Here is an 18,021-nt window from a genome sequence, read left to right as displayed (position 1 = left end):
GTAATGCACTGATGGTCAAAGCAATTTTGTTGACTTTATGCCAGCAAGCGCAACCGCCAGCGTACAAATTGATTGCAGAAAACGCAATTAATTTATTTAAACGTTAATGCAAGTGGTCTCATGAAGTCCCTGTCTGAAAAGGTGATAAACAGTATATTATGCAAATATTTATTAAGCTTCCTATGTCGTTCTCACAATATGTTTAGATATGAGGAGAGACATGGAAGAGACGGATAAAAAACCCACGACTAACTCATCTAGGTATTATTTACATTTGTATATGCTCCCTACCTACAAAGAACAAACCAGACAGGATAACCAAACAATGATTATTATGTAACCCGATTTATTAGTAACGCATAGATTTTCGGTAATAATAAAAGTACTATGTACATTCTGTAGGTACCCGTTTATTCACATAGTATAGTATGCACATACACATAATACAATTGTATCATTTGTATTTATAGTTACCTACTATATACGAAGGTTGGGTTGATAAAAAACCGAAACGACAATTAAGTTTCAAAATACATACATACATATTATCACGCCTATTTCCCGGAGGGATCACGTATTTCCACTTGTTACGAGCCTGGCATACCTGGCATTTTTGATGTTTTTCTCTCTCTTTCGCTTCCTTCACTTTCATATCATTCCTCATACACGCTCGCCAGTTTAGGGTGCTCTTGACCTGGCCTTTTTTCAGGATTTCCCGATCTGATCAGAGAAAGTCCGCCTAGGTCTGCCCCTTCCAACTCCCGTTTCTACCTCTCCCTTATACACTCTATTTGTTAGCCTTTTTTCACTCATTCTTTCCACGTGTCCAAACCATCTCAACATACGTTTCTCAATTTTCGTCACTACATCTTCGTTCAGTCCACACTTTTCCCTTATCAAACTGTTCCTAATTCTATCTTGTAATCTTACACCACACACACTTCTCAACGCTCTCATTTCCACTGCATTCACTTTTTCCCTCATGAGCTCCAAGTAAAACTAAGTTAAGTACATAATTCCCCTTCAACAAAACATGCACCACGTTTTAAACAACGTAACTACATACATACAATATATTAATCACAAGACAGACAATATTGGTTTTTGGTGTTGTAACACGCAACATTGTAACTAAAAAGGGTGATTTCAGGTAGCGGGGGGGGGGTTGTCGCCCGCAATCAATTAGCGGGCGTCGTACACCGAGCACTTCCGCTTCCGAGCGTTTAGGAACTTCCGGCGGAGAAACGTGTACATTTGTTTGATTGGTTGCGCGAACGCGGTAGAGTATTCTCAGACAACCAGAGTAACTTGAACTTCAAGGAATTCCCACTATCTTAGCGCTTTTCTGGTCCAAAAGAGCTCGGGTCCGCTTTTGGCAACCTAATCACAAAAATTGGTGCTTGCACTAATTTTTACGAAAGCGACTGCTAACAATATGAATATGAAACAGCTAACAATATGAATTTCCGGGACAAGACTTTACAGACGGGAAAATAGGCACACAAACCCGATTTTTGACTGTAGCGAAGACTACTAAATATCAAGTGTTATTTCAGACATACCTAATTATGTAAAAAGCTGGAACTTCAAGAAACTTTTTGGGATCCGTATCATTTTAAAGCCTTACCACTGAACCACCAGCGGTGGTAGATCCGTGACTCTTATGCGTTATGCGTAATAGCAGAGCGCTATTTTAATGGTTGCCTGAGCAACTGAGCACTCAACACGCCCAGACTCGGTAAATATTTGGAATGATACCCCTGTTGCGCGGTTAAACTTGATTCTCTTTAGATATGCCTTAAAATCCCGAAGCTTCACATATGTCAACGGATGCTTAATAATGGTGAGATATTTTATTAGAGTATGTTATGTATTTGTTTTATGTTTAATTATTGGGAAGTACCTACATACTTATTATAATTATCATTTCGTAGTTTGTTTTGATCACTTCAAAATTGAATGGAATGAGATAATCATTCAACAATGCATTATAGCAACTGATTAAGGTATAAGAGTCTAACTTTAGTTACCTTTTATACTCGTACTGAAGTGCATTTACTTACTTAATAGGTAAGTTGATACTTTTCACAACATTTCAATTATAGGTCACTAGAAATCGGCGTCCTGAGCTCATGGATAAGATAGCAGTTAATCTCGTCCTAATTTTATTGACTGCTCGATCTCCTGATAAGTTGATAACGCTTGATTTATTATTAAATACTTAACCGCAGGTGAATTCACAGATATGAGTAATTAGATTTATTGTTATCGGTTTATCAATTCTACGATGATATACCTAAGTTGTATACCAAAATATACCTTTCGGTAGTTTCGGTACAGCGTAAGGCCAGTCAAAAATCTGAATTTAAGAGCCCATAAACGTGTTCACTAGCGCCACTGCTAAATAATTGTGATTATTTAAATTTAACGATAGATATTTAAAGAAAGGGGGCCGCTACGTACTGTATTTTGTATTTAATACATCAACCTAGTTTTAATGTTGCTGGATTGGTCGATCTATGAACTCAAACAAAAACGGCCGTTTTAACTTCGGACGCATAGATTGACGAATCCAGCAACGTAAAAAATATTATAATGTATTCAAAAGGTACTTAAATACAAAATACAGTACATAGCGGCCCCCTTTTTTAAATATCTATCGTAAAATTTAAATAATCACAATTATTTACCAGCGGCGCTAGTGAGCACGATGATGGGCTTTACAAACTCTGTTGAAGAAATGTTTCGGATACGACATAAAGTAAGTAAGTACACACTTTATTGTACGAAAAAGAAAGAAATCATGGTTACATCAGATAAAAGTAGTACAAAGGCGAACTTGTCCCTAAGAGAGATCTCTTTTAGTTAACCTAAATACGCATATAAAAATTAAGTTGCACAAAAATTCCACATTTCATTGAAACGTTACCGCATAAATAAGTAATGTTTAAGTAAAGCTTGCGACACATGTACACTGACCCCCGCGAAGCATTGTCTCACACACGGTGTATTTTTTGTCAAGAGAGGAGACAAAAAAGGATCATGTGCTTGCTAGAAAAAACGTTCCTTTTACAAACAGCTGAGCGATAAGGTTACGCGCTAACGAAATAAACGAGCATACACGCTTTGTTCGTTAATGATCTACCGAGTTAAGTTTTGAAATACTGGATTCCTTAACATAATGTTTAGTTTATTATAGGAATATTGAAACTCTGGAATATTAAAAACTGTAATAGATGTCATATATTAAAGAAAAAGTGACGAAGCCCTCCAGTGGTGAAGGCCGGATCCGGCCTTCACCACTGGAGGGCTTCGTCACTTTTTCTTTAATATATGACATCTATTACAGTTTTTAATTTATATATAGTAGTGTGACTACTTAAAAAAACAAATCAAAATATTTAATAAAATAATTTGATTTGTTACCAAACTTGTTCTGGAATATTGTTTCAATTTAGTATCACACAATTTAATTGGAAAATACTAAATACTAAAATACTAAATGTATCCACAATGTTGGTACCTACAGATAAAAAAAAATATGTTGGGTATTGTTTATGTAGGTAGATATGTTTCACGGTCACGGTCATGGACCATGACTCACGGTATTTCACGGGTAGAAATTAGACACCAGTTTGCCTTACAGAACATAAGATATATTACTTTCTTGTTTATATTTATATATAACATCACACAACGATACTCGGGTTTGTTTTTGACTGAAAAACGCGACATCTAAAAAAATATTTCAAATAATACTAAAAGTTAGATATTTAAATTCTGCCTAAGTCATTTGTCTAGTAGAGTAGTACGTTCGAAATTCCAAAAACGCTCCAAAGTATATTCGGAACATTCTTAATTACGACTTTGATCTACGATTATTAGTATTAGACTAGGCTAACTGCTGGCTATTACGAATGATAACGGCTGGTAATGTTTGGCCTCCTAAAAGTTCTTACAACATTTGCTAAAGCATGTTTTAATTTGAGCAATATTGGGTTTCGTCTATCAAAATTACTTCCGCAATAGTTTTTATTGAAAGATTATTATTAAGTAAGTACCTATTAAGTTTCACCTGGCAAAATAACTGCCGTAATTAAGGATAACTCACACTAGAACGATCCGGGCCTGGGCCGGGCGCTCGACACTTCTTTTTCTAAGACAGATGACGGTGAATCACTGATCACGTGCTTTCTATAGAAAACTGAAGTGTCGGACGCCCTGGCCCGGGCCCGGACCACTGTAGCGTGAGTCATCCTTTAAGGAGTTGAATAAAGGCTAAACTTGATGATGTAAGTATAAGGCCGTATAAAGAGCATTAGAAACACCGCAACGTAAGTAACACTGACTTGACAGTTTTTGGCACACATTGCGCAGCCTGTCTTTATTTACTAAATAGGTACCTATCAAAGATAAATTGATGTAATCTACTTGGCAATAGCCTTGCAGTCTGTGGTCTTGGCTTCACGTACCTGGCGCGAGATTCCCTCTGGGCTTGGCCCCGAGGATGGCAAGGTTGACGTTGGCTTTCCTCCCGTCGATGATGGGGTTGGGATCCTTACACGCCCGTTCTGCTGCTGACCGGTCGCCCATTATTACCTAAAAAATAGAGAGTTACCGTAATTTTGGCGAAAAGAAAGGTATTATTTATGGGATAGGAGTAAAACATAGACATAGTATATACAAGTAGTTATAGACGCGCCACCGAGCGACCGGGGGTAAGAGAAAGAATATTCATATAAAATTTGGGCAGCATAGGATTTTTTCTCTTTCACTCTTATAAATTTCGGTATTTCGCCATCGCCTTCTACCTATGATGCCAAAGATGACAAAGTATGGCACTATTTTTTCTTTCCTCTTATAGGAATCGCAATAAGACTGAGTGTCAGGTCCTTGGAGTAAAATATAACTAAATCAATGTTACTCATAGAGAAAGTCTTTTTTCATTCGTTTTTTTTACACATTTTTATTATTTTTCGTAACATAAGTTCCTTTGAGAAACTCATTGGTACGAGCCAGGATTAGAACCCGCGACCTCCGGATTGAAAGTCTGACATCATATCAATTCATATCCACTCGGCCACCAACGCTTCGCAATGAGTTTTTCGGAACTTATGTACGAAATATCATTCGATATTTACCACTAGCTTTTCGGTGAAGGAAAACATCATGAGGAAACCTGCATACATCTGCGAAGAAATTCAAAGGTGTATGTGAATTCCCCAATCCGCATTGGGCTAGCGTGGGGACTATAGCCCAAGCCCTCTCGCGCATGAGAGGCCTGTAGGACGTATATAGGCTGAATTATTTATTTTATTTATTAACATTTTTAATGTGTGTCATATAACGACTTGACCGATGTAGTGTCTATTTCAACATTTAAGGGTGTGAGTTATTTTTTGAAATAGGTACTAACTAACTATATTTTTTGTGCCTGTTAGGGCCACTTGCACCATCCAGAGTTAGCAACTAACTCGGAGTTAACCGTTAACACAGGGTTAAATTGTACTGGTAACTGGGTTTAACCGGTAAACCCCGAGTTAGTGGCTAACCCTGGATGGCGCAAGTGGCCCTTAGTTACCTCTTCATAATTTGTTGCACAGCTAAAAAAGATATGTTACTGCTGGTAACTTTCAGGACTAAGATTTTCTTTTCAGCATTATAAAAGTATTTAAACTAGTTCACAAAATTGGGACACTTTATAGTGCAAATAAATATTCATTGACGCATCTAGCAAGTTACGTGTAGCTTTTCGAATTATTGAGCATTTGGAACAAAAAGAGCTTGCATGTTTGTTTGAATTGCGGAAAACGGATTACACCGGACAGGCCATTACGTTAATACACCCGGATAACTTTTAACATGGGTTTAATACTATGTAGTTCCAGTTTCTAGCCTTCTTTCTTCTTTGGTTCGATGATAAAAAGGTGCAATCGAATACAGGTTGTAATTGCTGCTGTATTTTTGTTTGTTTGTTTCTGATAGATAATTGCGTTCAGATTATCCAACTGACTTATCGTTAGTAAATGTTCATATGCCAAACTTACAATTTTAATTGCTTATTTAATCACAATAACCAATGAAGTATTGTGTAGTACTGTAGTAGTCATGACGTTGTAATCTAGGTTTACTTTATTGTCGCAATTATAGAGCAAATAAACGGATAGTTTCAGCGCACGTCGACTTTGGATTGAATTGATTTTCATACCGTACCTACGCTGGAGGACACCTCGGCATTACCTATTGTAATGAAAACATGAGCCAGTTCTGCGTACCGACTGTTCAACTTGCCAGTCCTAATCGACCCTCTCCGCTCTGCGCGCCGCAACCAATACTCATACACACACTCACACTGTTTCAAAACGTCAAAGCTCAAATTAACCTGGTCCGAATACATAATATCGGGTGGGTTGATCAAATCGACTGAACTAAAGTAAAATGTCTGATGACCTCCGGATACTGGCGGCCTGACGTCGCTCGATTGACAATTTAAATAAGTTCGTTTTTTAAAGTGCGACCAAAAGTGCAAGTAAAAAATCCATCGCATATTGATATGTCCGCCTATACTATTTGTGAATGTATTAGTTTTAGAGAATTTCAAACGATCAGCATATGAATACGAAACGTAAATAGATACATTTAAAATACGAAACAACCTTGATAACATGGCATTACTTACAATGTAAAAGAGAGTTTTTAAATTTGAATAATTGTATGTTCATTGTGAGTAGCAAAGCCGTTTCATGGTTAGGTACCAATACAAAACAACAAGAAGTATGAGCCTGTTCGTTTGTGCTGTGCCTTGTCTTTCTTTTGAAAAGTAGCAGGTTCCAAAGACAGCAAATATTATAAGAAAAAATTTAATAAAAGCACAAAACCTTCAGCAAATGAGTACGACTCACACTTTACCGGCTCTTATGTTGCACAGTATTGTAATCGTATGTAAATGTAGTGCTTGCATACGCGCACTTGATTATAAATATATCTATGCAGCAAAATTGTATATGCTGAAGTATTATTAAGTAGTAAAGTATATTAACGATGATATAAAAATGCTTTTTTACATCTTTATATTCGTTTAAATAAATACATATGTAATAAACTAATAAAACATGCCTCTATTATCTATGGGACAATCTTACACAAATCGTTACGTCAGTAAAAGGCAATCGAACTACTCGTATAGATAGACCAATGCCTAATAATTACTTAGTAAACATCCGTAAGAACGCCAGGAACCCTGATTCCCTGATTCCCTGTACACCACACTGAATAATATCAGTTACTTTGTTTCGAAATCAGAACTACCAACTTCGCGAGAAGGGTCACTAAATGGTTAAAGTTTCCATATAATTTAAATAGTTATTTGTGCAACAAGAGAGAAAAGTTGGTTTTTCTTGCGAGGGACTCCAAAACACGAGATGTAAAATAACTTTGCTCTCGTGTTGCACACATAATTTTTCACCTTAGTAGTGAGAACATAATTAAAGGTTAAAATGTATTTCCAATTGGACAGAATAAACAGAAAAAAAAAAGTATTATACCACACCATATATATATAGGTATGTACCATACGATACGATACGATACGATACGATACCATACGATATCATACATACCATACCATATCATATCATACCATACCATACCATACCATACCATACCATACCATACCATACCATACCATACCATACCATACCATAAAATAAAATAAAAGTATGAAGTTCATGGCCTTCACTAAATTAAAAAGCTACATTGTTTCACTCCCTGGAGTGAGGAAAGTCGCACTTTCCTCACTCCAGGGAGTGACGAAAGTAGGCTTGTTCGAGCTGCTGAGGTGAAAAAATAATTGAATTGTTGAAGTTCGTTATAATGTTGGTAAAATTATAATTATTTCTGATTTAGTACGTATCAAATGCCACCCTTTATATAATGAAATGTGTTAGTCAAAGCGTGTAAATTAAACTTCGATACGCAGCGATAAAAGTTACAGGCAGCCAACGTAACCTAAGAAATAATAATTGTAGCTTGTAGAATTATGACTGTAATCGACAGAATTATAATTGAAAACTTGGCCTCGAATGGCCTCGATTCGACATGCGCCAGAAGCATATGAAATGGAGGCCTAAAACATTATCTTAAAGTCGTAATTGTAACCTAACAAAATAATAATTGTAGCATGTAGAATAATGACTGTAATCGACAGAATTATAATTGAAAACTTGGCCTCGAATGGCCTCGATTCAACATGCGCCAGGAGCATATGACAGGGAGGCCTAAAAATTTTTTTAAAAGTGTTCATTGCAACCTAACAAAGCAATAATTGTAGCTTGTAGAAAAATTATCGAAACCAGCAAAAACATAATTGAAAACATCAAGGTAGTTATACGACGAGTAGGTTTTTAGACACGAACATTTGTAGACCTGGCCTGGCCAATAAACGTTCACGGACTTTTTTTTATTTCAGACACCACATAGGTAGTTATATGCAATCTATAAATTGTAAATACAGATGTCAACCTCAATAAAAAAAATATTATGCAAAACTCTGCGTAGAGGGTGTCACTTGCAACTAGCACAATCACAGGGCCTGCCGCGAAACGCGAAAATCTAAACTTCGGTTTCTACCTCTCTATACCTCTTGCATATATTCGATCAATAGAGAGGCAGAGAACGAAATTTCGATTTTCGCGTTTCGCGGTAGGCCACCTGTAAACAATAAACCGCCTTGATGCATCAATGTCATAGTGAAAACTTGTCAAAAAACTGTTTAAGGCATAGTATGTATAATTGCAGGTTAAGTATGTATAAGTGGTAAATGGTTTAGGATGTGCACTAGTATTATTATTAATAATGACAACGAAAACGGTGAGAATTAAAACTAATAAATAATAAAATATATACATAATTATAGTCGGACCAAGCTAACACTGCATGGCATTTGCAATGACAAAATGTGGTAAGTCATCATTACTATTAAATTTCTATGAAAATATGACGTTTATATTACACTCCCTTATACTTTATTCTATTCAAGTAGGTGCGTACGGCTTTTTGTGTTACTCTACTTCAGAGATTCCTTAATAAACCAAGGTGCAAAGTTAACTTTGAGGGACTACATTTTCCTACCAACCATAGATTCAGGACCAGAAATCAAAACGAATTTGCCTTTAGTCCACTTTGACTACAAAATATGATAGTCGCAACTAAGTCGCAACTTTCTACAAAATACAACATGAAATATGTCACGCAACATCAGCTATCATTAAAACAATTCGAAATTCTCTCTATGAAAGATTAGACATGTTTTCATACGATACGATATGCTACGTTAATACCCTACGGTATTACCTACTCATAAAATAATGAACATAATGCTACTGAAAGCATCGGTTTGCCCACACGCATAAGTAAGCGACGCGGTATTATTTGCTTTTAGTATTCCTTTGTTACCTAAAAAAAGGTCAGGTCGCCCTTTCTGTTAGGTTGTTCAACCTTAGCAAAGAAAATAAGACTAACAAGGAATTAAAGTGAGAGAAGGTACTCATGTGCTCATGTCATGGCTACACAATCCTATTGGGTAAAATGAAACGTTGTAATAATACTTAATGGTTCTAAAATTATGCAAATTATCGTACCTATTTGTTTCCCGTTATTAACACGACTGATATTTATAATAAGTCGATTCCTCTATTATGGTGGAAAAGAAAAGCTAGTGCTTGAGTCTATCGCCTTGTTCACTTATCTGACAAAATTAGCATTATTCCACAGAAGGCGAAGTGGCAGGCATACCCGATAAGTTATAACACCTTGCCTAACCAATGAGCTGGAATGTTTATTAAGTTTGGCTTAGCAAAACCAGTAAAATGTGATATCCGATAACAAATAGTTGTATAGATCTCAAGGTCCCACTTAGACTGGATTATTTTACATTGGAACAACATAACTACTGGAATTATCAGTCCTGGAATGACCTACATTCGCCGACGTTTTAATGGCTAAAACCACGTTACCCAGAAAAAAAGTTTGTGTCGTAAAAGGTGGTTTGAAATAAGTTCCAGATATACCTAGTGAATTAAGTAATTGTCGCGTTGGCAGATCAAAAGTAAACAGTAGAAGATGCTCACGAGATGATTCGTATAGTTGTAATCGTGCCAAAACCTACGTGATCGAGTCAATAAGTACGTTTGAGTCATTATTATTCGAAGAAAATCATCATCACCATCAGCCTACTCTCGTCCGACATAGGCCTCTCCTATTGCACGCCATTGAGCTCGATTTGCGGCAACTGATCCAGCTCTTGCCAGCCGCCTTGCAAAGGTCATCGCTCCATCTAGTTTAAGGGCGTCCTACGCTACGTGTGCCAATACGCGGTCTCCACTCAAGAACTCGCTGAAGCTAAAGTGGCAGTGGGCCAGTCATATTAGCCGTAGAACCGATAACCGTTGGGGTAGACGAGTTCTCGAAGAAAATCGTCTAAATTATGAGCCTGTACTGTTAACAAAGAAATCAGATGCTGGTTTTAGACAAAATAATAATCTTTGACCTACTTCATATCTAAGCTTAAGCTCTATCTAAGCTTAACATTAAAAAACTGAAATAAGAACCATGGTAAGTAAGAATGATATCTATTGAAATTCTGAACAACACTCCTAGGTTATACACAAAGGAATATAAATAAATCGATTCCCTAACCTGTGTCGATTTGATTCCCAATGAATCGGTTAGTTTTGTTTGGGTTAGTTTTAAAACAAAAAGCTGATATCGACTTCACCAGTTTTCAATTATCAATTGTCATTGATAACATCATTGATGGCCACTGCGGTAATTGTGAAACAAATTTGCAGCCCAGCAACATATAATTGTTTGCAAATAAAGGCCAGAAAGGGCGAACAAAGAATATATGTAAGTAGAAATAAATTTATCTAAATTTGCTAATCTCCCTCTAGATTACAAACTAACTGCTAAATTGCAAGTAACCGCTTACAACGGTAGTTCCAAACTCTCAAAACCATTACCCCCTAAACGGTATTTATCTTCCATGGAAGTTTTAAAACAAAGTTGTTTCTGATCAAAACGTGTGAGTACCTACTCGCACATTATCGATATCGAGCATTGACATATTTATATAACGACAATAATTTACCATACTCCAATATATTTCCTTAAACTAACTTATTTACTTAAAATAAATGCGAAATGAAATAAGCAAACGTATTGTTACGGATGGGAGTCGAGAGGCGTGCCCAAATCCAAGCCGCCCAATCGCTGTGAACATTACTTTGTAGCTCTCGCCACGCCTCGCTGATTCTACCTCTGGTTAGGTATTTTGGACCAAGTGTTTATATTTTCCCCAAGTATAATTAACCTATTTTTATAAATCCCCAGTTTTGATCTTAATTAATCGACTTCATCTGTCGTTATCATGCTACTTGAAAATGGATTAAAATGTTTGCTGCGAAATCATGTGCATGTAGAGTTATAATAAAATGTCAATTCATAATGAGATGTGATGCAAAAACTTAATTAAATCACATTCTTTTTTTATGACCCTCTCCTTGCTTCGTTCTCCTCAGTGCTGAGGGTCGTGACCTCCTACGTGGAGCAAATGATTCCGGATAGCAGATTTCCAGGCATTTCGATATTTTCGATCTCTTGCGACTTCTAAGGCATCATGATGGATAGCGATTAGCTTACCTGGTCGGACCACCGCGTTGGACTGCGGCCCCTTCTCTTTCCTTCCACCGAACCAGTGACCATGAGTTTTTCCAGGTTGTCTCCTGTCTTCCTGGCTATGTGATGTGTTTTTTTATGATAACGAGGGGCCAATTTGACTCGAGAAAGTGACAGAAGATGATGTGGTTACCACACCAATCATACATACAGTCACATCACATGGCTATTTTCGTTAAGTGGCGATATCACGGCGGGACTTTCAGCAATATACATTTGGCAATTCAACAATCGCCTGGTCTGTTGTCTTAATCGGTTCAAGGTACTTTATAGTAACTTGGAAATTTTATAATAGATTAGGTGGAGTAACGTAAAGCTGCAGGTGAGTACCTGCAGCTAACTCATTGAAGTAACATCTTCAAGGCCAGATTAATTAAACCCGAAGAGTTTAATCACATATTGATAACAGTATCGTTTTAGCATATACTAATAAATATTACCTAATCGGATAAGATAAGACCTTACCTGTTTGTATAATGTATTTCCCTGATCAACTGGTCGGTACCTTCTAGTATTGGCACTTTACCTTTTATGCACTCTGTGACTGATTTGAATGAGGCAAACAACATTAAAACAAAATTAATATTTTCTGTGATTAAAACCTCTTTAAAAACACCAAAATGTTAACAAAGATAACATCGAATGAAGGACGACTAGAATGACACTATCACGGTCCGAGACCGGGCCGAAGCGTCCGACATTTCAGTTTTCTATAGAAAGCATCACATGATCACCCATCATAGACAACGAAGAGTCGGATGCAGCGGCACGGACCTGGACCATTCTAGCGTTAGTCATCCTTAGTTCAATCACATAGAAAGTTAACTAATTTTAATAACAAAACTTCCGTGAGACACAGACATATTAAATATATTAATAACGGGTCACTCACGTGTTTTAAGTCGAAAACGCTCGACATGTTTCACTCCGTACCGAGGAGCGTCATCAGGAGCTTGCGTCGACGGTGACGGACCGGCGCAGACCGTCGACGCAAGCTCCTGATGACGCTCCTCGGTACGGAGTGAAACATGTCGAGCGTTTTCGACTTAAAACACGTGAGTGACCCGTTATTAATATATTTAATAAAGTTAACTAAGTTTCTATTATTTCTAACAGAACACGAAAGAAACCATAGTAGTGAGTCGTAGTCACCCGTAGCCGACTGAACGCGATGCAACTTGTGTAATCAGTGTGTAAAGGCTTCTGTTATTTAAACCAATTTCACATCGATAACATGATTACATACAACTAGTGAATAGCGAAGTCAAAAAATATCATCAATTCCAAAAAAAATTTTTTGTAGATTTCCATTTTGAATCATTCGCAAGAAAGGTTCACCCTAAATTACGGAGAACGCAAATAATATTGTTTTTAATGATACTCGTACAGTCAAACCTGGATAAGATAGAACTAGATAATCGAGAAACCTTAGCGAGAGTAATTAACTAATTACCGTCAATTTTGTCCTAGATTACCTCTATTAGCGAAAGATACAAACCTCTTCAAGAGAGTCGTTTCTCCCGTTCGAGCCTCCATAACAGAGTGTCTCTGCTTGGCCTCTATAAGCGAGAGTCCTGTGTGTAATTACAACCGTTGTTTTTGGTACTTTCTAATTTTCGTGGAACTAACGCGCAAGTGGGGCATCTAACAATGTTTTTAACTGTTTATAAAAAAGGGTTTGTCTGTTAGGTCATCGTTTATTATACATATCCTTTTGAGAAAACCAAATGTACGTCGTGGAACGATATTTTCGATCAGACTTGCTCAGTTACTAGTGTTACTACGCATTGATTGTGTACAATGTAAGTACAATGGTTGAACACATTCTAGGAATCTAAACGAAATAGTTATTTGTGCAACAAGAGAGGAAAGTTGGTTTTTCTTGCGAGTGTTTATTTTGAGTCCCGAGAAAGCGAAGGATTCTAAGGTAGAATCTTGAGCGTAGCGAGGGACTCAAAAACACGAGATGTAAAATAACTTTGCTCTCGTGTTGCACACATAATTTTTCACCTCAGTAGTGAGAACATATTAAAGGTTAAAATGTATTTCGAATTACACAAAATGAACAGAAAAAAAAAAGTATTATAATACGTATGATACGATAAGATACGATAAGACACGATACGATACGAGACAAGACGAGACCGGCTCGGACCGGACCGTACCGTACCGTACCGGACCGTACCGTACCCTACCGTACCGTACCGTACCGTACCGTAAAAGTATGAAGTTCATGGCCTTCACTAAATTAAAAAGCTACATTGTTTCACTCCCTGGAGTGAGGAAAGTCGCACTTTCCTCACTCCAGGGAGTGACGAAAGTAGGCTTGTTCGAGCTGCTGAGGTGAAAAATAAATGTTAAAGTTAAAAATTGCAAATTCTTTTGAGAACGGGCATTCACAAAAAAAACATTCACAGTGAATTTGGTTTCCATAAATATTAGCTAAATCGAATAAAGTTAGTAACAAAACGTTTCACTACGACTTGTTTAAAACCTGCCTAACGGCCCGGCCACGACTTTGCGCGACCAGCGGCGGCGGCGGCAGCGGCAACCATAGGTGGGAACGAAAGGTCCGATCGCTGTGTCTCGCTCCAACCTATGGCCGCCGCTCGCCGACGCCGCCGCCGCGCGATGTCGTGGCCGGGCCGTAAGCGAGAAATCTCCGACCCCTTACCTGTACGAGTGAGAAACGCGTATTAGAGAGAAACCTCTATGAGCGAGAAATATATTCTGGCCCCTTGAGCTCTCGCTTATTTTGACTGTATTAGTCCATGAACTGTCAAACCGTATGGGTTGCCATGACAACACACTAATAATCATTAATATTAGACTAATATCGTTCGAGAAATGGGCCCCAGTTCAGTATATGTAAATTGTATACATAGCTTAAAAAGAATATTGAAGCCCGACCAAGCTGATTCTGCATTATTAATGATAAATTTCTATGAAAATATGAGTTTTAATTCGGTCTAATTTAATTAAGGTCTGAACTGAGAACTGCTAATTAATATCCACCTATTGTCTACTTGGTTTGCTTTGGGGAGAAACTAATGATGTCTCAAAATTAAAATCTAAACTTTGTACTCTGTTAACTACCTAATTTTCTTTTATTTTTTTGCTAACATGAGACCCTTTCTATTGAGATTTTATAAAGGGATTAGGTCAGATTATTGCTGAGATCACGAGAAGAATGGTCCTACCCTTAAGACGTGTTTAAGACCGTCTCAGATATCGTGATAGGAATACCTTAATTTGAGAACCTTGATAAACGGTGGTACCTAATCCCAGGTAAGCGTTATCTTAATTAAAGTGTAGTTAAAATTAATAAGGATTCCAATATCAGATAAAGCTCGCTAGCTGTTAAAAATATTCTGACCAGAGTTGTACTGTACATTTACCATCTTTTACCTTAACCTTATTTAGCGCCACTTGCACCATTCACTAATTTAACCGGTTAAACCCATGGTTACCAGTACAATTTGACACTGGGTTAACGGTTTAACGGGGTAACGGTTAGTGGGATGGTGCAAGTAGCCCTTAGAATATTGTCGATGAGGAAACCTATCAAGGAATAATTTCTGGAGAACCAGCTCCAATCTAGCTTTAAATTAGTATAGGAGGCACATCTGTGCATTTCCCACTCCCTCTCGACGGCGCAGCCACCCGCACGGTATCGGATGTCTTTTGTTTCCCGGGGCCACTCCAGCACGCCCGCCGATGCGAGCATTCCGGAGGCACAACCCACCGCACAAGTAGACCTCGGCTCAAAGGAAAATATCACGTATTGTAAAGGCTTTAGTGACATTAAGAGGCTCTTAAGCTCAGCTTCTGACTGTACTTTGAAAGGTATTTAATTGGAAGCTTATGAGTGCAAAGAAAATGAAAATGTTTTATGTTATGTTACATGATTTTTAGTTTTAATTAGATTTAATATGATACAAATTGATTCGTCTACCTACCTACATATGTATGTAAAGACGAAGCATTCAAGATGCTAAGAATTCGGATCTATTAAGGTTCGGTTTACGTTAGACTTCAGTAACTGATGGTTGCATAGTTAATGTAGAGCCGCATTTTTCTTACTGAATACCTATTAAATGTTCATGTGTACTTTCCGTTTTCAAACAATTTTAACGTTATTGCGCAGTTACTTACCTATAATTAATATCTATGACTAAGAAGTACTTATTTATAAACATTTCGTCCGTTGAAGGAACTTTTTATGGTACATCATTTAGCTGAAAATCTCACAATTTATTGCCGAAAGTTCGGCTTCGGTTCGCAATGTGACAGGCGCGGTGCATTGCGATTATTACAGCCATTCTACGTCACAGGGGTGCAACGGACATCCCTCACCCGTGCACCCTTCCCTGCGGTACCCTGCCCGAGAATTGAAAACGGGGTTGTGATTCATTTCTCATGGCCGCAGCTTGCAAAGCTTCCAAATTTATTATATTCACGCAGTTTTGAACAAATGGGACAATTCACTTGCATCTGTTCCTTTTTCGAGCTAAAAACGAACGTCATCGACATTCACATTTTGCTTTTATGAGGTTATAAGCACGTTATGATAAGTTGGAAAGTAAGTTCCTCTTGTTCCACTGAAACGTACGACGACAAAGACCCTTTCGCTCCTTTAATCTACGTAGACACATTTAAGGAACAAAGTTTCTTTAGCTGATAAGTGCTTTATATAGGTACCAATTTCTTTTCTTCCGAGCAAGCATGACGTGGCCTTTTTAAAGCAATTCCGAAAACATTTGGCAACCAATGTTGAAGTGTCAAATTCAGGAGTGTTCTTGCCTGGCTCGAGTCGACACAAACCACCTGCGCGGGAGGGCACGACTTCCGTGTTTGATGTAATTTTGCGATACAACTTGTAGGTATAGGAATACATTATACACACGTAGCTGCCGATGCCGGTGGCTTAGGTAGGTATATTAGTAGCATTGAGGTGCGATAACGCTCCTAACCGTGCGATATGCGCGCTGTTTCGCTCCACAATCACAATACGAAGCCATTTCTAAATTCAAACGTAACAGCTTTCCTTCTTACTGAAAGACTACTTTGATTGATACATACTCGATGCAAAAACTAATGTTAAGTTTTACATTTTTTCCTGATATTTTTTTTTTTCAGTGTATTGAATAGGCCTGAAGGCTGACAGAAACCGCAAAATAAATAAAGGCACTCACAAATCCATATCCTCGACTTTTACTGGTTTGCCGGTCCGTGATAACGACAGCCTCCTCGATGTCTCCATAGACCGCAAAATGCTCTCTCAAGCTTTTGTCTGTGGTGTGGTAGGGCAGCCCCCCGACGAAGAGTTTCGTCCAGGTGGTGTCCTTCTGCCCGGGGAGCGCGCCCAACGCCAGCAGCCCCTCTGGCTCGGCAGGCAGCGCGCCCGCCATGAGCATTCCTTGAACTGCCTCCGTCGCGACGGCCACGGTCACTGGGTGCACTAACAAGTAACACTGCGCGAAGCGCTGGGACTCGGTTGCCTGTGGCGGTGGTAAACTTGTAACTTGTAAACACGGAGGGCCCAGGCGGCGAGCGTACGTGGTGGAGGTCGAGCGCGGACTGTAGACGCACGTGGCGCTCGGGACTAATTTTAGCCCCCGCGGCCCCCCTCCCGCTACCAGATGCGCCGGCACCGCGCCACATGCGTGGCGTGCCCTACTGCCTGCTACCCTCCACGTAACGCTAATGATATGCCTCGTTATCATTTAGGTATTTTGGTTTTTTTTACAAGGCACCAAAAAATAGATAGAACCCACCGAAACATTTTTAATTACTTAATTTAAACATTTTAAACCTAGATTACGACCCCGACACATTTTCCTTCGAAGATGGCACAGTCATACTTATATCAAATTGTCATCGCAATAGTAGTTCCCATTACCTGGCTACTTGTGACAGTTTTAATTTTTACATTTACGAGGAAAACTCGATGGGCAGGAAGAGAAATGTCCCTCTACGATTGCTCTACATTATTCACATATCACGATATGTGTACCTAATTACAATTAAAGCTGACTGTACATGCATTAAAATTACTTTATAATTTTATGGAGGGAGTAGATTTTGAGGCATTAAAAGGGAGTATATTTTTAAGCATGTAGCAAGCTAGCAAGTAGGATTCCATAGAGACGAAATTGAAATGAAACTACCCTATTACTATAAAATTGCTAAGAAAAAATGCACTTACAATCAAGTCTGAAGTGTGAAGCTCTTGAAAGAGAGATTATATGATATTATGGTGATAACGTTTACTATTGAATATAGATA

At 38.2% G+C, this 18,021-nt stretch overlaps 1 protein-coding gene across 2 annotated transcripts in view; it reads right to left on the bottom strand.

The window, feature by feature from the left end:
• Nucleotides 1-17,464, bottom strand: part of LOC134756007 (RNA-binding protein 38-like) — a 36,357-nt gene extending 18,893 nt beyond the window's left edge. For both annotated transcript variants that reach the window (XM_063692774.1, XM_063692775.1), the window contains exons 1-2: nucleotides 16,929-17,464; nucleotides 4,473-4,599 (exon numbers count right to left, since the gene is read on the bottom strand). In XM_063692774.1, the coding sequence (XP_063548844.1) occupies nucleotides 4,473-4,599; nucleotides 16,929-17,459 (658 nt within the window). In that variant the 5' untranslated portion in view covers nucleotides 17,460-17,464. The remainder of the gene's footprint in view (nucleotides 1-4,472; nucleotides 4,600-16,928) is intronic.
• Between the last annotated feature and the right edge of the window lie 557 nt (nucleotides 17,465-18,021).

Source organism: Cydia strobilella, chromosome 3 (genome assembly GCF_947568885.1).
Source record: "Cydia strobilella chromosome 3, ilCydStro3.1, whole genome shotgun sequence".
In the NCBI taxonomy this organism is placed as follows: domain Eukaryota; kingdom Metazoa; phylum Arthropoda; class Insecta; order Lepidoptera; family Tortricidae; genus Cydia; species Cydia strobilella.
Note: the sequence above shows the minus strand (reverse complement) of the source record. Positions and strands in the feature narration are given on the sequence as shown.